Source organism: Betta splendens, chromosome 19, assembly GCF_900634795.4.
Source record: "Betta splendens chromosome 19, fBetSpl5.4, whole genome shotgun sequence".
NCBI classification, from domain to species: Eukaryota; Metazoa; Chordata; class Actinopteri; order Anabantiformes; family Osphronemidae; genus Betta; species Betta splendens.
The window spans coordinates 3,713,065-3,735,570 of NC_040898.2; the positions used below are offsets into that span (position 1 = coordinate 3,713,065).

Consider the following 22,506-nt stretch of genomic DNA (forward strand, 5'->3'; position numbering starts at 1 on the left):
ATGTTTAAGAGATGACCCTGGAGAGCCTGTATCACCACTTAAGAGGACATGATTCACTTCCTTCCACTCTTTTTTTTTCCAGGGTACCGTCAGTGGCTTTAGGGCACGGGACCAGCTTTTTTCATTATCGATCCTGTGGCAATTCAGTAATTCAGTGAATCACAAAAGGTGGGGCTACTTCTGACAAATGTCCTAATGTTTGACCCTCCGTCAACGCAGAAAAGGCTCAACAACTCGTAGAAGACTTTGTTGATTAAATCCAGAGACGTGTGATTCTGATTTTCTCATGTAACTTCCTTTTCTATGTGTCCTGTCACATAGTTTTACTGCGATAAACTGATGACATGACCAGGTGTATACCCCCCCCCCCCCCCCCGCTAATAATTCATGAAAGAATAACTTTCTATTATGTAAATACAGAAATACTAATTTGTAAAATGCTATCATCAGGTTCATAATTCCTTATAAATATGAATAGAATATTCTGTGTAAATAAGATGCCAATTATCTTTATAAACAATGTCGTCTCTCTTCAAGCACAAATAAAAAGGATGACCACAAAGACAACCTCTAACTCTCTCCCACGCTCCTAATATGCAATCAAGAAGAATGTCAGCTTTACTTTGTAATGGCACCCACAAGTGACTGTTGAAAGGATTATAATTTATGGGAATAGATGAAATGAAAGACGACGGAAAGTATCAGAGATTAGAAATTTAAAAAGTGATACAGAGGATGTATTTTAAAATGTGACTATGTATTGCGTTGTTGTGATTATGGCTGCAGTGTGTGTGTGTGTGTGTGTGTGTGTGTGTGTGTGTGTGTGTGTGTGTGTGTGTGTGTGTGTGTGTGTGTGTGTGTGTGTGTGTGTGTTCTCAATGTCCATGTGTTTATCTGGCTCTTAAAGGGACTTACTCTAAATTGAGGTGAGAAGGGGCTGGAAGAACAAGAGGGGGCGGCAGGAGGAGCGGCGTGGGGGCTTATTGGGGCCAACAGAGGCCATTGTTATCTGTAATATCCATTCAAATGCACCATATCAGATGCAGTGAGTGTGGTGCTGCTCGGGAATGGAAATTAGTCGTGTTCCTCACTCAGCCCTGGTTGCACCAAGGGCAAATCCGGACAAATGAATTTACGCTGACAATCCATATGTGATGCTGGTTTGTATTAAAGGTAGAAACAGTGAAAGGATGTGAAGCTGAAAGTTTTCCAACCTACTGTAGACTGACTTTTTACAATACTACACAAGTGTCAGCATTTTATGGCCATGCAATTCCAGGGTGACTCATATTTTATTTGTTACAGCTTCTATAGCATTTTACAATGTTTTGCAACAATATGGCACATATTAATACAAAGCAACTTCTTATAAAACATTTTAACCTTAAAAAGTTAAGTGACTTTTAAAAATATCTTTATTATTGAGCCACGCACCAACTGACAAACTGAAGCACTGACTAACTAGGGATTTAACAAATGCAATCACCACAGAAACAATGTATATATTCAGTTATATTTATAAAACGCCGAATCCCAAAAACACATCATGCACGAGACCATTCGCTTGACCTTCAAATCAGCAAACACAATATTCTAAAGGTCATTTTTCATCCTCTCTTGTCTGAACCGTATTGGCATTTGCTCGGTAATGAACGTGTCCCTTCACTGTTAAGGTGATGCCAGAAACACAGATCTCCGCCTCCTGTGGCATCTCACTCGCAGACACTGAACTGTGCAGGATAATAAATCTTGTGTATTTATGACAGTCATTTGTCTGTTAGGATGCTCTGCCCTCCTCCTCCTGATCTTGTCTGTTCAAGGTTTGCATACATACAGTATATAAAAGCGCTGTCAGGCTGGATATCGGGATGCGGTGTTTCTGTATCAGACAGCTGTGGCACTGACGCTGAATAAAAGGAGCTCTGTCACAAAATCTCGGTCATAAAGGTTGTTGACAAATGGTGAAAGCTGACACTGGAAAATCCCAGAGTCGGAACCTTTTGTCTGTAGCCATTGTGCATTGTGGTTTGTCACGATAGGTTGCATTTCAGCCCCGTAATAGAGCGAGATTATTAATTTGGAGCCGTCATCAAACAACAGCCTGCTTCTATTACCGTGTCGGAAGCACCAACGCCATTCGACAGCGGGCGAAATGCAGTGAAAGCAACGCGTTGGGAGAACGGCACTGACGTGTGGATGCCGCCTGAAAGGCTCGGCCACAGGACGGGCCTCGCGAGGAGGCGCCGACCCATCAGCTGCTCCGATCCGTGTCTGACTGACATCAATAAACATCCAATTCTGTTTATTTGGCCAGGGGCCTGCAGGCCACAGGCTGCAGTGACATGGCATGACGTCTGGCCAGAGAAACAAGCACGCTTTCATCATCAGACCCCAGACGGATAGAGCCTTTGCTTTGCTGGGAATTAGTCACTGGTAAAGTGCCCTGAAACATCAGTGTTCAGACAGACCAGTCTTCCTACTTGAATCTGTGGTATTTTAAGCTTCAAGCACATAAACAGCAAAGTTCATGGTGATATAAAGAGGAGACGTGGTTCATGTGTACAGCCATGGCCCAGAATCTAATTAAATGAACATTCATTTTCACAAAGTCTGCTGTTTCAGAAGAACCAGCTGGAAGCTTCAAAGGTAGAGTTGTGTTTAGATTTGTTCTTCCTAAAATAACCCTTTATTGGCTCATCAAGAAATTCAAATAGAGAGCTGCAATTGCTTTTGAAGAATATTTCGTACAGCGAGTGACAGGACAGATTCAGTTTGCAGGGAACAGGTGTGAGCATGCATCTGAATGCATATTAGGGCAATGACTTTTGAAGGACGGCCCGGTGTCAAGAAAGGCTTCAAAGCACTTCTCATGGTGAAATGCATCTAGAGCTCTACTGTACTGACACTCAGCAAAGTGTAAAAGGATTGGACAGCTGAGGGTGAAGTAAAGACGTTTGGTTCGGTGAATCCTCGTTCTTTTGTTAAAAAAATCCTGGTTGCGGTTGTTGGGGGAAAAAGCATAAATTCGTGTGTCAGCCAGGGGAGTGGGCTCTCAACAGCGCAGCCATGAATAAAGAATGGGGCAAAAACATCCTCCCAGAGCAACTTCTGCCAACCATCCAATAACACTTTAGTGACAGGGCCTTTTCTGGGCGATGGAGCACGTTGCCATAAAGCATATGAGAAAAAAAGTCCAAGCTCCGAGATGGTCTCTCAGTCAGGATGTGGCCCAGAAGGTGATTGACAGCTCAGGTGGTTGCCACGACGATACACAGGAACTTTAAAAAGAAGGTTCAGCCACTGTCAATGTTGACACTCTGTACAAACACAATGCAAATGATATTGAAAGCCATATGAAATGCTTCTTATTATACAACTGAGAAAAATCTAAAAGTCTAAAGCAGTAAACTTTGTACAAATTAACATTGGTGTCATTCTCAAAACTATTCATAATTAGTTTTTCCAATAGAAGGTCAGTCCAGAAAGTTGCTTTATGGTTTTCATTTCATGTCGCCCTCAAACATTGACGAAGACGTGATGGCTGCTGAGCGGCAGCGGTGGAGACGCGGACCCTCACACTGACGAGCAGTCTAATCATCCATAGATTGACTCAAGTCTCTGATGAGCTACGTCAGAGTCCATCACGCGCATTTTAAATAGAACAGACTCGAATTAACGCCGCTTGACTGCCGCGTGGGAGCCAGGTGGGAAAGACGCCCTCTTGTTGCGCGCGGGGAAATATTCCAGCGGCGGCAGAGAGAAGCGGTTACACGCTTCGCGTGGCAGCGCAGTCCCTCGTTCTCCACGTTCGCCTCTCTCCCCTCGCTCAGCCAATCACCGCGCGGTGACGCTGCGCAAAAGGCTGGATCTGCTCCGGCTTCATCATCATATTTAACACACCCACTCAGATTCATAAAGGCTACAAGAGGCATATTGCCGTGCGTCGCCACACGCTCGCGGGGATTTCGGTCTCGTGTTGCCTGTGCAGCCTGTTCGGGGGGCCTCGGGTGGTTCGTGGGGAGCCCGATGTGTCACGCGGGCGCATCCCGGATCGCCGAGATGGACGACGGCGCACACGTCGGCTTCTTTTTAGGGACTTTCCTAAAAACGTGAAAATGTGAAGAGACGCACTTTCCGCGAACGTTTCCGGGTCAATGTCCCAGCTGATTCAGGGCTGCTCCTCCCGCACAGGATCGAGGTTCCACGGGGAGAGCGCGGCGCGCGTTCGGACCTCTTGCACGCCCGTGTTTGACGGATATTTTCTCCCCCCGCGTCCCACGGCTGCGCGTGGATGCTACGCACATATCTGCTACTCGGTTCCGAGCTGGCGCTCGTAACAACAGGGGAGGACGACGGTGCGGACGGGATATGGCTTGCGGGTTGGTCTGAACCGACTCGATCCGTTTTACCTGGGATTTTGCGCGTGTAAATTCTCGCCCGCACACCCGACGCACGCGCGCAGCGGGACACAGTGAATCCTTTACTCAAGACGGCAAGTGAAGATGGGTCCTGCGTGTTCAATGTCTATTTCATTAGATTAGCATCCAGTCTAATAAACATAATCAGCGATGTAGTCAGTTTGTTCATCTGCGTGCTGATCATTTGCAGTAAATACTCACATCTGCTCAAAAGGGAAACCATGAAGATGATCCTCCTGCGCAAATTCCGGGTTCTGATCCTCATGGTGTTCCTCGTCGCGTGCTCGCTGCACATAATGATAGACTTGTTACCGAGGCTGGAGAAGCGCGGCGGCGGCGGCGGCTGCTCGTGCTCGCACGCGCCGAGCGAGGAGCCGCGGAGCTGGGCTAAGCCGGGCTGGCCCAACAAGCACACGCTCCGGATCCTGCAGGACTTCAGCAACGAGCCCAGCTCCAACGGGTCCTCCCACTCCCCGGAACGGATCCCGGCTCCGCTCGACAAGACGCAGGCTCTCCGGAGGCTGGAGCGCCACGGCCCGCGTGGGGACGCGAACAGGCAGTTCATCCAGGACGACGCGTCGACCGGGAACGCGCCGGTCAAGGGTTCAAGGCTGGCTGCGCTCTACGAGCACCCTTTGTATAAACGCTCGCTGCCGCCTCTTACGGACGAGGACACGCTGTTCAACGTCAACACTGATATCAGATTTGACCCCAAAGCGGCAGAGGATCAGGAATGGTGATGACTTTTGTTCATGACGTCATTTACTTATATATTCATTTGCATATTTAACAATCTAAGCTTTTTAGTTGTTGCTTTAATTGAGCTGATGTGCAATTTGTTTGACTGTTAACCGAACACCCTCCCTCCTTCCCCCCCGCTCCTCACCCAGGAATGGCGACGGGACCGCGGACGAGTTCAGCCCCACGGGAGAACTGACGGCCGATTCCTACCCCAACTGGCTCCGCTTCCACATTGGGATTAATCGATACGAGCTGTACTCCAGGCACAACCCTGTCATCGACGGGCTCCTGAAGGACCTGGTTACACAGAAGATCACCAGTGTGGGTGAGTCCAAATACTGTAAACAACCAAGGTGGGGGGGTGTTGTGTACTTACACTTTACAGTATAAAAACGGTACACTTTTATGAGTATGACATAAATCACAATCATAGATGATTTACAGTGCAGTGTGTTAATGATTACGGATTAAAGATTGGAGACGTGTTTGGTTGGTGGATTCTGGAGATGTTCTAGCAGAAGGGTGCAGAGTTGATTTGCCTTTCTGTCAGTCAATGTAACTTTGAATAGCTTCAAATGATCAGGTCAGACTAGTTTGACCTTCCAGCTTATAAATGTAGGATCTTTGCTTGTAATGCGGAAATCAAAGTTCAGCTCCTCCCGTTTTGTCCTTTTGAAACCCATTCAATCACCATGATTGTTTCTCATTATTGCGGATTTAACTTAATTGGTCAACCAATGTCAAGACAGCTACAGCATTAGCCTAGCAAAGATAAAAACACTTAGGATTATAAAACTAGCATCTCTTCCTGGCCACTACTAGAGGGAGGATATTTACTTTTTTGGTTTTCTTTCTAGCCAATGTTCTGTAATTTCTCCCAGTAGAGTTTCTCCCAGTTTCACAGCCTGGGTGGAGAGAGGAAGCTGCTCTCTAGCCAGCTAAATACAGGGTGGCTCAGTAATCACAGAGCCTTAACACAGGCCTGGGGCAGAATACCAATAGAACCCTACAGCACTCAATTATTATCCAAACGTAAGGATAGAAGTGCCTTCACACATTATTCTCTACAAGCTGTTTGGAGCAACGCTCATCATTAAAGCGGAGTGTGCAAATTCAGCACATCTGACAGTTGTTACTACTGTATAGATGAGAGGAGGGGTCTGAAGTGTGTGTTTTTAGGGGGCAACAACAGAGGTAAACATATTCACAACATGAAGACCTTGACAAATTTGGTTTGCTTAGCGCGAGTGGAGGTTAAATGAACCATTATTCCCATGGTCACGGTTTCTCTGCATGCATGAGGTCCCAGGAATTACAGTTACACATTTAAAACGTCTCCAACCCTCTAGGTGAACACACTCCTTACGAAGCAGCGGCTCAGGACATTTATCCTTTCACTCGTAATTTTCTTCGGCTTGTTCCGACAACTCCCGGGCGTGAAAAATAAATGAGAGCATTGATTGAGAAGGTTGTCAGTGGCAAGCGGCGGACGAGACGCGCTTTAGAAGCGATCAGTAAGATAATACACGGGCAGCAGGCTCGGCTCCACGAGTGCCTTCAGATTGCATTACCGTGTTCGAAAAACGGCAGGAAGCGTGAAAGATGGAGGAATGAGTGGAAACACAAAGAGAAAAGGAGAGAGCCAGAGATGGACCCTGCAGAGAACGCACACAGACAGAGTAAACAGCGGCGGAACAGGGAACGTTGTGTGAGCACTGGCTGTCCTTCACCCCCCCCCCACACACACACACACGCACTCTTCCCATCAAACAAACACCGCCCAGTATTTGAAGCTCGCACACACACGCACACGAGACGCAAACGCGCAGATCTAAGCACAGATATGGCCTCGCATGCTCCGCGGCGCAGATGGTCGGTGTCTCAGACCCAGACGTGAGAAGAAATGTCCCAAAGCACGTGTCAGCGCGACAGTACGTAAACAGGTTGACGTCCCGTTTTAACACCGGACTGAACAGTCTCAAGCAGGTCCTTTTTTGTGCGATAGGGCAGCGTTTCATGCTTCACAATGATCGAAGTTTCATGTTAGTGTGTTTTATACGAAGCCTGCGGTATTTTGTCAAAAGCACTTAAAAATGCGTTAAGACTAAATGAGCCTACTTCACATTTAGTCCCTTTGCTCAGTTTTGACTAAATTATGGAAGCGAGTTCATCTGGACACGCCTCAGATCATAATGATATACCTCGTGTTGCATTGTCAGGGTCAAGTGCCTTTCGTTTTGTTAAGATCTACAGCACAGATGAGCTAAATAGGTTGAACTGTGCATCCATTAATGCATGTTAATGTTTTTATTTATAATAAATAAAAGACCAGAAGCCTACAACACGTGACCTATTGCATGTGTCGATGTTATCATTTAATAAGTTGTTAATATCTGTGTTTTGTGTTTGATTGACAGCGATGAAGTCTGGAGGCACTCAGCTAAAGCTCATCATGACCTTTCAGAACTACGGCCAGGCTCTGTTCAAACCAATGAAGTAAGTTACTTAGCGCTCCAGCTTTTTATGTCGCATGTGTAAAGACCCACGTCTTGCAGGCAGGTGCTGCACTGTCGGGTCCACTCACTTGAAGGAAAACCAATGTCTTTCACTTCAGCAGTAGTTCAACATCAAGGTTCTACCTCCATGGCTGCCTTTTAATGCTCCACCAGCTCCTCATTCTCTTTTAATCTAATCTAATTTTCATCTCATTCCCTCATTCTCCGCTTTGCTTATATCACTTCAGTTGCATTTTAGCACAAGCTCAATATTCGATCTGGAGGAAGAGATTTTGCTGTGTCAGAGCCTAATGTCGTACACATTTCACCTCATAGAACTTTCTTAAAGGCCTGGATCCTTTCAGGATCATTGGCTATTTGTGATTCATTTCATCAGCTTCCTGCCTTTTTATAATTAAATTGTTTACCCACACATTTTTTTAGCCACAGCACAGATGTTGATCTTTTACGTATTTAGTCACTGGTTCTTATTAATGAATGACTTTGTTCTGATCATTCAATCAGGTATTCTTTATCATTGGTCATTAATAATAAATATCATCTTGTTCATTACCTAAACATTTCAATTTAGGAGAAAGTAAACAGGGAACATGTAAACTAAAAATCACTATCAAGCAGGAGAAACAAGCTAGCTGTCAAAGTAAAGTACAGTACAAATATATCAGTATCTAAGCCGTAACACACACAAAGATGACAAACACAACACAACAAGGCCATAGTAATCTGCTAGTAACAACCGCTAGACAGACTAGCAAGTACAAACAGACCAGATAACAACCAGGGTAACAGACACACAACCAACAAGAGGAGGAGACAGGTGTCCTGTAGGTGACAGGGAACCAGACAGGAAATGACATTAAACGCAGCACCAATACTTCTGTATCTACAGTAAAAGGGGCAGCGGTTTTCCAGGTCTCCATGTTGCCTACATTCTCCTATTTTATTAGAATTGTCCAGTGTCAGACACTTACTTCTGAACCCTATTCACATTAAGCTCTGGAACATTCAGACAGTGACCACGCACCGTATAAATAATGTCTCTGAACACATAACTTCTCATTGTTTGACGGAACTTCCCTCTGCACACTTTGTAATACACCTCAGCTTAACATCTAGAGATAAGTGGCAATAACTGTTAGATATTGTGAAATAGTGTTTAATCCACTTTTCTTTCATCCTCAGTGTCATATTTAGAAGATAATGCATCCCAAGCGAAGTGCTCTTTGCTCCTAATCCGCTGCCGATTGGCGGATTTGAATGTCACCCAACCTTTTGTTATAGTGATTATAATTTAATTGGGGGTTAATGGTTTTCTGCACAGACTGTTGTCTGGGCCCTTGCGTGTCAGCATGGAGAGCAGGGTTAAGGCCGTGGATGACAGGTAGCAAGGTTTTCAGGGGGAGACTGGTGTAATTGCTGCTTCAGTCATACAACTCTAGGTCAGGCCAGACGCAATAAGCCTGAAATCATTGTGACGGGTCGGAACGGGCAGAGGAGAGATGAGGATGAGATGAGAGGAGGGGCGAGCGAGAGAAGCGATACAGACCTGGAAATGCCAGCAGCGAGGGTTGTGGATTCCTGGACAGGCCAAAATCTACAGATTATCCCAGCCCGCTGCTTTGAATTTAAATTCAGACAGGAATGTGAAATGACATTTTCTGAGAAATCGTGGGGTCGGTTGTAAATCTGCTGTTCCGTGACAGTCGTGTTTGTCAGAGTTTGATAATCCTGAAAAGCAGCAAACTGTTTTAGTCCCTCCACTTAGGTGTGCTTGAACACACACACACACACACACACACACACACACACACACACACACACACACACACACACACACACACACACACACACACACACACACACACACACACACACACTTAACACTAAACGTCATCTTCCCTTTCGTTCTTAAACCTGCTGGTCTGTTTCCACGTGATGCATCAAAGAGACAGAGGCTGTGAGATCAAAGACGTCGCTCTCCGTGCTCTTCTGCTCAGCTTCTCTAAACTCTATGCAAATGTGCACCAGCCAATCTGTCAGCAGAGGCAGGCGGACAGGGGTGCCACCAAGCATCCACATCTGTAGAAAGCTGCACTTTCACTACATCTATGTCTATCTACTGTATGTTGTTTTCGGTATGTCTTTCCTATGTTTTGAATTTTCTGATGGCCTTATTGATAATATTATTGTTTTCCCTATTATTTTCGTTGTTGTATTTGTTATTACTCACGGTACCCACACTGCTGTCTGTGGTCCTGTTTCTCAGACGTGGAAAAAACCCTGTCTTACTTTCTTGACATAATCTAACTCAACTCAAGGCTTGTGCAATATCTGTTAAGACGAGCAGGCTCAGACGCGACGTCAGAGACACCACAACCTGAGGTGATTCCACATCCTCGTCCTCTATGAGAAGACGTTATACTTTATCCTGTAAACCAAGTAACGCCCAGTTTGATGACAAAGCGCAATCACCATCCATCCTGTTGTGCCTGAGACTGAAATAGGCATGCATTGCTACATTTCTGTAATTTAATCATACATTTCACACTGTCATATACACAGCTGCTACTAAACATGTGTTTTCATTTCTCACTTTAAGTAAGTGAGACTACAGATGTCTGACTCAAGGCAAACACATTAAATACATCTGAGGCAGAGAAAAACTGAGCAGTTTTGTACAGTTTCTATGTTGTGGCCTTCGTGCCACCAGCTAATAAGGTTCAAGTAAATATAGTAGAGTGCTGATTTCTGTGATATGTGACTAGTGCTGTTTAAGATGCCCTCCTGCTCTTCACTGTCAGCACACTCACACACCATCTGCATTTCAAACGCTGTGGATGAGCTTCAGAATGACACACAAACACTAAATTATTTACCGTGATGAAGTTTAATGGTGGCGTGTACAGTAGAGTCGGTCACCAGGGGTTGGGCTTACACGTATAATTGCCATAAATGACATTCAGGTTTCACAGATTTTTATTTGGATCCCAACAATTTTAAATCACTCATTGAAGTTGACGACAGCTCCAGAGACTTTTCAAATACTAGTCATCTATGGTTATGAGAATGAGACATGGGAAATTTCACTGTAATTTGACTAGAACATTTAACTGCATGTACTAATTGCTCACACAGTAGACAACAATATAGGGTTGGCAATAAGAATTAAGGCACAATAAGATGTCAAGGGATGTTTGGTAGATTACATGGCAGGAGATGTTAGTAGTGACGCTGTTCTTGTCTGTATTGTGACCCATGCTTCATGCATAAAGGTCTTGTTTCCTGAGGGATAATAATAAGGTGATGGATTTAGCTGGGGTTTTCTGGATCCTGGTTGAAGTTATCCTTGACGTGTAGAAAAGCAGGATAAGTTAATTACGGTTTGGTTACCATGGAGATTCAAGATTCACAAAACTTTATTCATCCCAGAGGGACATTGTTTTGCCCACTTTTGATTGCTGTCACAGGGTGTAGCACGTAATACTGATGAGCCAGTGGCTGAAGGTGCTCCTCTGTCCAGCCACACACTGTGTGGGGGGTGGAGGTGTTGTCTAGGATTGAGAGGAGTTGGACCAGCATCCTCCTCTCAGCTACAGCATGTAGGGGGTCCAACGCCACCCCCAGAACAGAACCAGCCCTCCTGATCACTTTGTCCAGTCTGTTACTGTCTGCTACATTAATGTTGCTCCCCCACAGACCACAGTGTAAAACACTGAACCCACAGACTCCCATGTCTCATTCTCACCCACAGACTCCGCATGGAGCTGCAGACGTTAAAATACCTCCTCAGGAAGTACATCCTGCTCTGAGCCTTTTTGAGTTCTGAGTTGCACCTGAAGTTAGAGGTGTACAGGGTGAAGAGGGAGGGAGACAGGATGTAGTCTGTGGTGCCTGTGTTGTGGCCATCCACTTATCCTGGTTTACCATTTGGTCTGGGTTGAATTTAAAATAATGGGATTAAATGATGACATTTTCTTTGAAGTTAGCCCGGTCCAGAGCAGGAGCTCTCTCTCTGGCTTTGTCTCAATCTTCTTGTCCTTCTTTCTTCATGTCTTTACGTTGGTGAGGCCTGACTGTAATATTAACAGAGAGCACACAAAGCCCATGGGAGGGAAGGAAGGCGGGGGATGGAGAGATGATTGATATAATGATGGTCTTCCGTTCCTTCTCGCTCCTGCTTAATTGTATCGCTTGTCAATCAAGTGACACTTGCTCAGACATACGCGAACCAATCTAAGGATTCCTAACTGAGATATCTGCTCCTTCCGCTGCCCCTCCCCTCACAGTGATCTATATTTGTGCTGTGGTGGGTCCGTGAGTAATTTTTGATTGACACAGCAGGGAGACAAGAAATGGAAGCTACATAATGTCAGTGTTTGTGTCAATAACATATTGACAGCACCATAAATAACAGCCTGGAGGAAATGTCCTTCTTAAATGTGAAATAGAATTTGGAAATTGGCTACGTATCAAGATTGTGATACAGTATATGCACAACATACACATGGATGTTTGTGAGCATGTGTGCGACGTGTCCACAAGGTCTTCTCTGTGACTTTGAGTCAGGAAATAAAAAGGATGAACCGCCTCGGGTCAAGTCATTCAGTGCACTGATGATAAGCGCTGCTCCGTTTGAAAAGTGAGGAAGCTGGGGGGTATCAGGGACCCCCTTGACCCTCAAACAGCTGACCTACATATTAAAAAGCACGGCAGCCATTGCCTTTAACCATGACTTAAGGTGTAACTGATTACACTGTACCTTTACTGTGCTGTAGATAACACATCAAGGACGTCCACTGTGAATGTATTTACAGGTTTTGCATGCTTCAGGTTCGAGGTTACATATTCAAATTGCAACCATGCAACGAACAACTGTAATGAATCTGAAACACATTAGCTTCTGGACCATAATGTTTCTCAGGCTTTACATCTTATAATCAGAATATGAGTCTAACTGTAAATGCACTATAATGTGCCTGTCTTCCCAAAAACACCAGGGCCTTGACTATTATAATCTCCCATAAACTCGCCTCAGGACCCCCCGTTCTTTTGATTTCTGTCTTGCTACTGAACCTCACCACAGTTTGGCAGCAACGACGCACACAGTAATTAATCTGAAACTACAACTGCTGTAACTGATGTGTGATTAAGCCGTAATTAACTCTGCCCTGCTTCCTGGTTATTGTACTGTTTCACTTGGGTATTGTTGATAGTTTATTTTAAATGAAAGTGTATTAAAGTGTTGTTTTGGGAGGAGGAAGAAATTGGAAATGTGTCTGTGTGCTTGGTTTTTAGAGAAGTACGATTACATGCAAAATACATGTGCAGTCTGCTATGAATGTGAGGGAAAACTGTGTTAGCTGAGCTCTTTTTTGATGTGACATGACATAGGGACATATATGACCAACCTGAGCCCTAAGGTTTACTAATCTGACAAATGATGGTTTTTCCCTGCGGGGACGGTGACAGGCCACAGGCCATTTGTGCACCAGAAACATGCAGGGCATAGCTGCACAGTGGTGCTATTAACCCATCAGTGCAGAAATGATTCATGATACCGGGCTAATACACCGACATCCACTCCAGATAAAAATGGGAGGAAAATGGATGGAACCAACAGGACAAGATACGGTGGAGTTTGACAGGATCTGGACGGATTCACAAACTCCCCGAAAATATAAACACCAGAGGAGCCACAACAACAGGCAGCAACACAACACAAGCGAGATGAGATGAGATAATGATAGTCGAGCTTGAGCTTTCTCTAACTATAAGCTATAAGTTTTAAGTCCTAAAAGTAGAGTGAGTGTCTGCTCCCCTAACATGAACTGGGAGCTGGTTTAACTGGAGAGGGGCTCGGTAGCTAAGGGTTCTGCCTCATTCTACATTTAGAAACTCCAGGAACCACAAGTAGACGAGAGCCCTGGAAATAATGGAACTTTGAGGTTCTGAAGATCGGCCTGATCTTTAAGTGCTATGTAAGTTTTGAGAAGGATTTTCATTCCTGTCCTATATTTTACAGGGAGCCGGTGAAGAGAATGAGTTAAGTTATTGGGACTTCCGTTGAGTTGGGAGTCACACCTGTAGTCAAGCCTACAGGTAAATTCATGGATTTTGGAGGTTGAGATTAGAGATGGGCACATTGGATGTTGGGCTATATTAGCTACAGTAGGCTGTGGTGGGCTTGACGACAACTACTGCACCTTAAAGGCCTGCAGTGCATAGCCTGTTAGCAGAACAGACTGATTCAATGGAATATGGAAGTGTTGTTAAGCTCTTAGCCAGAAATCCAAAGCTGTTCAACATGATTTATTCCATTTTAAGAAAGAGTCGACAAATGTTTTTCTGTAGTGTTCATGATTTCTATTGTAAAGCAAATGCTCATCAGAACTACAGTATGACTCTTTGTGAGCCTGAATATACAGTGGTACACGGAGCAGATAGTTTCTCAATTCTATGTGTAACAGGACAGGAAATACTACATTTAGTCCGTCTTATGTTCTGGTGAGAACTGACTCATAATCTATTAATGTGGTCCTGAAGTTGTCTTAGTACTAAGGTAGTATAAATAATGCAGGTTCTGGCTCTGTGCAGAGAAAAACATGCTTTGAGCACGCAACAACAGCAGCTTATGAAAGTAATCTATGGTCTGTTGGGGACGGAGGAGAAGCTGCGTGCGACCAAGTTGCCTCTACACTAATGTTGATTTATTAAGAGACGTTCTGTTACACACACACACACACACACACACACACACACACACACACACACACACACACACACACACACACACACACACACACACACACACACACACACACAGTTTAATCAGTGTGACTAACTTACTTTTACTTACATTTATATTATAGTATATAAATGACCGAAAGTGGTCTTGTTGCATTCTGCGTGTTTTATACTTGTGTGTGTGTCAGTGGACACTCGTGTCTCGCATGTGAGCGCCACTCTGCAGCGATACTGTTGACAGGATTCCTGGCAGCCTGTGCTCAGGCCTTCCAGAAGCAGGCATGTCTTGGCGGTGTTATCAGTCAACTGCCCCTTTCAGGTAAATGGTATCAGCTCTAATGTTTTGCTGAAGGAAAGATTGCAGCCAGTGGAAACGACAAGCCAGCACCCAATCTGCATATCAAAGCCTCTGCTAAGTTCCTCTACCATCTGTGTGTGTTCCTGTACTATAGTGAAAATTAAAAAGGGGATTTTTCTACCACTAAACTGGAAAGATTTCTGAAAAACTCCATCCGGAGGCATGTACTGTAGATCCTGGTCCAGCGCTCGCTTCATCCTTTATGAGCTCATTCATTGTTTCTGAGAAATGCTGAAAAGACTTGTTTCCCAGTTTCTGTGTGGATGCAAGGCTTTCATACCATCTGTCATCTGGCACCTGAGCAGCTGATTTGAATTACAGCAGACTTGATCCCCTCGGCCCTTTGCGTTGGGAGGAGTTTAGTGACAACACAGACTGACTGTAAAATGATCTTAACAAAAACACGAATGTTTCCGTGTACTCTGTTTACAGTATAGTGGGGATCTGACTCACAACGTGCGTTCATATCGGATGGGATGCTGGAACCTGTCATCTTGTGAGGTTAAATCTGAGCATGAAACATGAATTCCCTCACTTTCTGTTTTCAAACCAGTCTGAGAGCACACAGAGGAGCATGCGTCAGTCGTGTCTGCACTTTGATTAGAGATCATCATTTTCTTGCACATTCAGTCCTTGTGTGTTTTGGGACGTCTGCTGTAGTTGGCCTGGACTCGTTTCCCGAACGTTCTGGCCAAACAAAGTCTCAATTCGATGAAACAGCTCAATGCAGGTTTTAAAGTGAAAATTGGTCTTTTGGTCTCATTCCAGAATAGGAATGTGATTTGATTTCGCAGCTGAGGTGGGATGTTCTGAATGTGGGGAAACAGTGAAGCAAACGCCGCGACAGCCTGAAGAAACAGCCGCGACCTGCGCAGCAGCTGTGCTTTTTACACAAGGCTCCAGCATTTTAAGAGTCACGAAGTTCTGTTCTGCGGGTGTCAAGGTTTTCCATGTGATCTTTCTCTTGGCTCTAGCTTGTTTCTCGCTCGCCATTGAAGCCTCCCGTCTCATCTCACTTTCCCGACGGCAGAAACCGATGCCTTTTTTTTTAAGATGTAGTCAGCGGCTGGGAAAACTCCTCGGGGGGATCATTAGACTGTAATGAAACAGGAGGTGAAATACCATGTTCACTTGTTGCTCCCCAACTGTCCTGGCTGCCAGCTTTAATTAGAATATCGGCCGTTTTCTGCGGGTGCATGCGTTTATCGCATTTTTTCAACTCACCCTGAATCGCTCTTTGCAGATGGACACTTGGTCTAATTAGGGTTCGTCTTTCCCCGCGAAGAACATCGCGCATCGTGATGCGTGATTAGCGGAGTGTAAGCTAAGGTAGTGGTGGTAACGGGGGTCGCGTGAAGCACAGCTGTCAGCGCTTCGGCTGTAACATACAGTGGATGCGGATTAAACGGCATCTGCTCCGCGCCGCTGCGAACCGCATGCGTTTGTACAGTACAAAGCTCCTTTTACAATCCGACATATCTGCAGGTCCCTCCAAGCCTCGCCGCCGACGTCCTGTTCGGAGAAAAAGGAAGTCGGATAGTCAAAACAAGCGGTGCGACCGAGCTCAGATAGAGAGATTAAAAAGCCACTCGCACAGTAACATCCAAGTCCCGACATGAATCGCTGCTGCACGTGAAATGGGATGAAAGGAGGTGAGATGTGCTGCAGTTTAATAAGAGTCTCCACCCTCAGACAACACAGTCTTATTCAATGTCATCACTAGCTGCAGTTTTAATTACTGGTGCTGTTTCCTATTCTTGGCCGCCAACGTCCTTAAGGCTGCACTTTAATTTGAAATGTGTACAATTCACTTGCACCATGTACAGATTTCCATTGGCCTAAAGGTTGATAAAGAGGCTCGTGTGAGTTAATTGCTGCAAAACCAAAAGGAGTTCAAAGATGCTAAAGTGGAGGAAATGAAAAAATACTTTAGCTCTAAATGCTTTTCACTTCCTAATGTAAAAATCATGCAGCATATTTCCCTCATTGTATAAACCATCAGGGATTTTAATACCAGGGCCTGTTGGGGCTAAAAAAGGCAGAGTGACACAAGGATTATTTGACTGTTGGGTTTGTTTTCACTCGTACCGTCTCCCCGCTGCTGCAGATTATTAATGTCAGCAGGGTGTGGATGAGGAAAGAATAAAGAAAATGCCATATGGCCACGCTGGCTGAAGAATTATGATTTATTGTATGCAGAAAAACAAGGGGGGGGGGGGGGGGGGGGGGGGGGGGGGGGGGGGGGGGGGGGGGGGGGGGGGTTCAGCGTTGTTGGGCCAAGCGAGGGCAAAGCAGCTTTGACAAAGCGGCCTGGATTAGTGTGCTGTGAGCACACGGAGGCAGGAAGCAGGCTGCATGCGCCGTGTTTGGCCAGGCCTTGTTCAAATATGAGCTTTGGAGTCTGTTTTTTTTTTTTTTACTCATCATTAACAGTAATGACGCCTGAAGCTCTTATTCCTAAGTCACTGCCCAACTCCAGTGGGAGGCGACTAGTTAGCAATGTTAGCGTGTTAGCATTCTGAGGCTTCCTCCAGGTAACTGTCTTACGCAGCATAAAGAATAGGATGCATCCTGTTTGTTCACATTCTGCTGTATTACATTCATATCTTCTGGCACATTGGTGCTTTTCTGAGATGAGTCTGAGTTTGATCACTTCACTGTAGGTCTGATCTCGTCCCGCTCTCCGCTTTGTGAGGCCACCTCTCCCCGTCGGCTCCTTTTCATTATCGCTCCTCCGGCCTCCGGCCACATCTCTAACTCTCGCTTGGAAAGGAAAGGAGAGCTGCCGTTGCTCACTGCCACATCTCTGTCCTCTCATTTTCTCTTATGTGATACGATGTGAGCGGTTTGGCTGCATGTTGCACATTCTTTCCTCTTATTCGGTGATTTTTTTTTTTTTTCTTCAGTCACTTGTCTGGAAAGTCTTGGCCTATCATTTATTGCTCCTCCTCTCGCAATACGTGTTTTTACTGCTCATAAAGCCACCCACACAGTCCACATAAACCCTTAACAAGGTCACTTTTGTATTGTACTTTCCAGTCTTTATACTGGTAGTTCAGTAAAAAATGGCTAGTTTCCTCTGAGGTCAGAGGAGTAACGTGAATTTTCCTTCTGTTTACTAGTCTTTACTACGTTTCCTATATATTTCCCTGTTAAATTCTCTCCTCCTTATTTTGTTTAACTCCTGCTTTTCTGCCTCTGTTTCCATCTTGTTTTTTTCCTTATTATTTTTGCAGTAGCTCAAATGTGACACTCCCTCAGTGCCCCGTTTATAACGCCCAGAGCATTTATAACCACGGAGCCCTGTTTTTTTTTTATTTGCTTATCGGCAGCCACCCAGTTTTAGTCATTTCTATTTCAGTATGTTTCTGAATCATCTTCTCCACTTTTTGGACTCTTTTCACTCTCATTAATTACAGCACTGTTCTCACCAACCCTTCACAACTATGTTCCTCACTGGCCCTTAGTGGTTTTACTCTCAGTAGTAACAACACTTCCTGTCATGTGTGTATTACTTTAGCTCCACAGAGTTTCCTGTGTCGTAAATCACCGATCTAACATCTTGTGTGTTGCCACATCACATCCGTAAACATTTTCACCCAATCTGTGTTTCTGAGTCAGAAGTGGAGATTGGTTGGTGCTAGTTGGATCCTGTGTCAGTGGCATGTTACCACCCCTTAAGTCAGCAGGCAAACAGTGTAATTAGACTAATTGACCCGGCAAAAAAACAAAAATTCAATCCAGACATAAAAGAGTTTGGAGGGTTACAGCACTAATTACAGCCATAATTTCAGGCCACACACAGAGCACCACAAAAAGAAACATGGGTTCAGGGACTGGTTCAGTGGTGGATGGTGAGTAGTTTTCACGCTTTGATTAAAGCAAAGTTGTGGCAAGATTAAATAAAACTGTGAATGACCACAGACTTAAAAATAAAAGGTTGTTTACAGTGCAGTATGACACAGAGATGAGAAAAGAAAGCGAGAGAAGATGAGGAACAATGAGACAATATGGACGACAAGAGGGAGTAAAGTGCCTGCCAGAAAATGACACTACGTAGTATGTTTTATTGTAAAATTACAGATTTCTATAATACGATTTTGTGAGATGGTTTTATTATTTAATTTACATTGATGTGGTTTCTCAGTTTCCATCTCATTCCATTACCAGTAGCAGAGCTACTGTGGAAGGAGCTTGTCTTAGCTTAGCATAAATGATAAAACCATCAGTTTCTATTGTCTTTACACATTTACACAAACACTTGAAACAAGAGCCTTAAATTATTTAGCCTCTATCCAGTATAGTTCTTCTCCAGAGCCACAGGAAATGAGGAAAAGCCATTTGTTATGGCTGGTTCCGACCAGATCTCCTCTCTCTGCCCCGTGGACCTGCAGGACAAGGTCAAAGGAAATGGGCAGGTATTAATGGCGGCTTTGATTTCTCTCCTGTCACTAATGTAACCAACATGAAAAGACAAGATGTGGAGGGAGATGAGTCTGATGGCATCTACTGTACCGGCCCGTAGAGAGGCCACGTGCCATCTGGACCACATGCATTGTTCAACCGCTGCATACCCTCTTATTTACAGTATATATATATACTGTATGTATAAGCATGACAGCATTAGTCACCAGGGTGGTTACAGGTGCTGTCATCACTGCCGTTGCACTTTGTTTGCTGGTGGCTGTGGGTGCAGAAGAGCTGCCTACTGTAAATATACACAGAGGTTTTCTGTAGATACAGTTGGGTGTTCCAACTGTTACATCCTGTGTACTTGGAGACCTGTGCTTTTTACTCATTTTGAGTTATTACTCTGTGCTGTCAATGAAATGTTGAATTAGTCATTGCAATTAGTCCTGTGGGGCACATCTCAGCCAATCAGATTACTCTCCCTAGTTAGAAGCTCTGGGGCCTTGAAATGTTTCTATAATGACATTTACAATTTGCTACATGCATGTCCACCCGAGCAGCAGTGTGATATTCATTGAGTTCGCGATTGAAGTCAGCTTGAGTAATGTACAGTACAGTATGAGTAGCATGATGCCCTGCGTTGCCATGCCTGCACATATGGAACCAATATAAACCTACAGAGAAATTATAGAGGACTGTAGCATGAATCAAAATGTTTAAAAGAAATGACGAAATCTAAATGCAAATGGTTGATTTTAGAAAAATTATACTTTTAAATTTCACTGAACATAATTTTTGTCTGCAGACATATCCATGCAAATTCTGCGGTGGAGTCTGATCTAATTGAAACGCTGTAACTCGCCTTGTTTGCCCAAGTCACCGAGGCTTGCAAAATATTCTTCTTCAAGCGATGCTTTACCGCTAAAAAGCAATATGTGTTGTAAATATTTTACATTTTATCAGCAAAAACGTTTAACATTGATGGTCTATGTCCAGAGAAAACAGGGAAAACAGAATGGAAAAAAGTCAGATGTTTCAGAGGACTTTTGCAAAGGAATAAATGATAATTTCTCTGCATAGAAAATATGTTAGCAGTAGGGATTTACCAAGAATGTCCTGACTCACCTCAGAACCTCAAACATACAGGTAGGTACATACAGTAACAGTATAGCTGCATCTATATGTAAAATTATTTTATATTTTTGACACATTATAAAGACACCACAGCTTCCGACATCACTGGTCCCCCTTTGTCCCTGTGAGCTCATTCTGTGTCAGTCAGGCTCCTGGTGATGGGAGCCTCCACAATGGCCACAACACATGTCCACAAGACTGTTGCCTCCTCGGCCAAAGAATTAGTTCTCAACAGTAACATCGCTGTCATTCTTCTCCCTTTTCATGGCCTGCTCATAATTCCATTAGCGCATTCTGTTTAGGACTGGCCCGATAAGTCTGCAGCACAATGGGAATCGCACTGGAGAGCTTTGTTTGGGCCTCGGATGGTTTTCATAGAGCTGTAGATTTGCTCTCAGAACCAAGCCTCTAGTGGTGACTGATTTGGGTTCAGAAAGCTGCCGCCTATCAGCTCTGAGCGGAGCCTGATGGGCCTCGGAAAGGAGGTCTGGTACCATCTGACTCCACTTTGACTTGGATCATATACCATGAGCATGCATATACATATGCTAATGTGTACTGTATGGACATCTACAGTATATACTGTATTTGGTCACAATAAATTGCACCTCTCCTTATCATCGGACTCATGTAATAGTACCATAGTATAGTCTGCATTCAACAGCTCATGGCCAGGACATCTGTCCTGTTTTGCCTATGTCAGCTCGTCTAACCATACAATACAGTACAGTATATGACTTACAGTAGTCTGTGTGTAAAGTCCTGTGATGCATTAATGCTACTGCAAGTGTTTGTTAGGAGCAGCAGTAGGAGGGGAATATGAATACAGATGCATTGAAAGAATGATGGACTGAATATTAGAGGGAAAAAGTCAGAAGGCCATAAGTGTTAGTAAAGTATAATATAAGATATAAATGTACTGTATATAGGCTCTGTACCTGTGTTCCGTCTGATGAGTCTGTATCACCTCCTCTCTAAGCATTCACATTCACCCCCCCCCCTCCTTTTCCACACGGTGTCCATCAGGATGTGCAGTAACACCAGCCCTGCTCGGTAGTACCTCCCAATAAATCCATCGCATGCTGTGAGAGCAAAAGGGCGGATGGAGGCAGGGAAGGAGGGTACCGGCGTGAGGAGGAGGGCGGACGTGAATAATGAAACGGGCTCACGCGGTCCAGCGGGCGCGGCGTCGCTGCGGGAGCCTCCTGTGCTGCTTCGGTCACAAGCAGATCCAAACGGCAGATGATGGAGGAAGATGGAACTAGCTAAGAGTAGTTAGACATTTTCTCCTGTTCTCTTGTGTTTTTTTTTATTATTTTACGTCATAATCTCATTCAATAACTTACAATCGTTTCTGGAAATTTACTGTATCAATGTTGAGCTTTTAAATCTGATGATATAGTGACGTTACGCCTCAAGACAGATTGATTATTTGTTATAAAAAAAAGTGAGAGATACAGTTAACCTCATAACCAAAATCGCTGTGTGATCTCAATAAGTAGCCAACTCGGACTATTTTAATATCCATTTGCATTTCCTGATTAGATTCACATAATCAAATCAGACTCAGGAACGACAGAACATGCATTTTCACAGTCCTGCCAGTATATTTGCATTTCCTACAGTAACCAGAAATATTTATTCAAACAATTTAAACGTATAGTTTTTAATTATATTAAATTGAAGTGGTTTTGACTTCTACATAGCCAGCCATAGCCTTCCTGCCTAACTGTATAGTTACATGGGTGCTCAGTTCCAGTTCCTGCGGTGATTGATGTGCTGTTACAGGAACCTGACGATGCCGTTCAGCAGGAAACAATAAAACCGAGTAGGAGGCTCTCTCTTGATGTCATTAGTAGAATTCAGACACAACAGATCGGTCTTGTTCTCCAAAATCAACGTCCCTGTTACTCTATGAGTGTGTATGTTAGGTGTAGTAGCCGTCTGTGTGCGCAGCCGGGTTGTCTTTGTGTGCGTGTACGTGTGCGGGCTCAGAAATGATTCCCCTTTTGGGTCTGAGCAAGGTTTTACTGGACTGTGGGTCGATGGATCAATGTTGAGCATGAGGCACAAACTCAGCAAAGTCAGAATAGCCGGTGGAAAGGCCACAGCAGTCACTCTCAGCCCGGCCCGTCTCCCTAATCAAAGGGGAGAAGCTCATTTTGACTGGAAGCTATTTTTATAA

The 22,506-nt window shown here is 44.4% G+C and overlaps 1 protein-coding gene across 1 annotated transcript in view; it reads left to right on the forward strand.

Moving 5' to 3' along the window:
- The first annotated feature begins 4,639 nt into the window (after positions 1-4,639).
- The window catches only part of fam20cb (FAM20C golgi associated secretory pathway kinase b), a 30,495-nt gene continuing 12,628 nt past the window's right edge, over positions 4,640-22,506 (forward strand). Inside the window, exons 1-3 of the mRNA XM_029133421.2 lie at positions 4,640-5,154; positions 5,309-5,484; positions 7,577-7,655. Coding sequence (XP_028989254.1) covers positions 4,640-5,154; positions 5,309-5,484; positions 7,577-7,655 — 770 coding nt within the window. The remainder of the gene's footprint in view (positions 5,155-5,308; positions 5,485-7,576; positions 7,656-22,506) is intronic.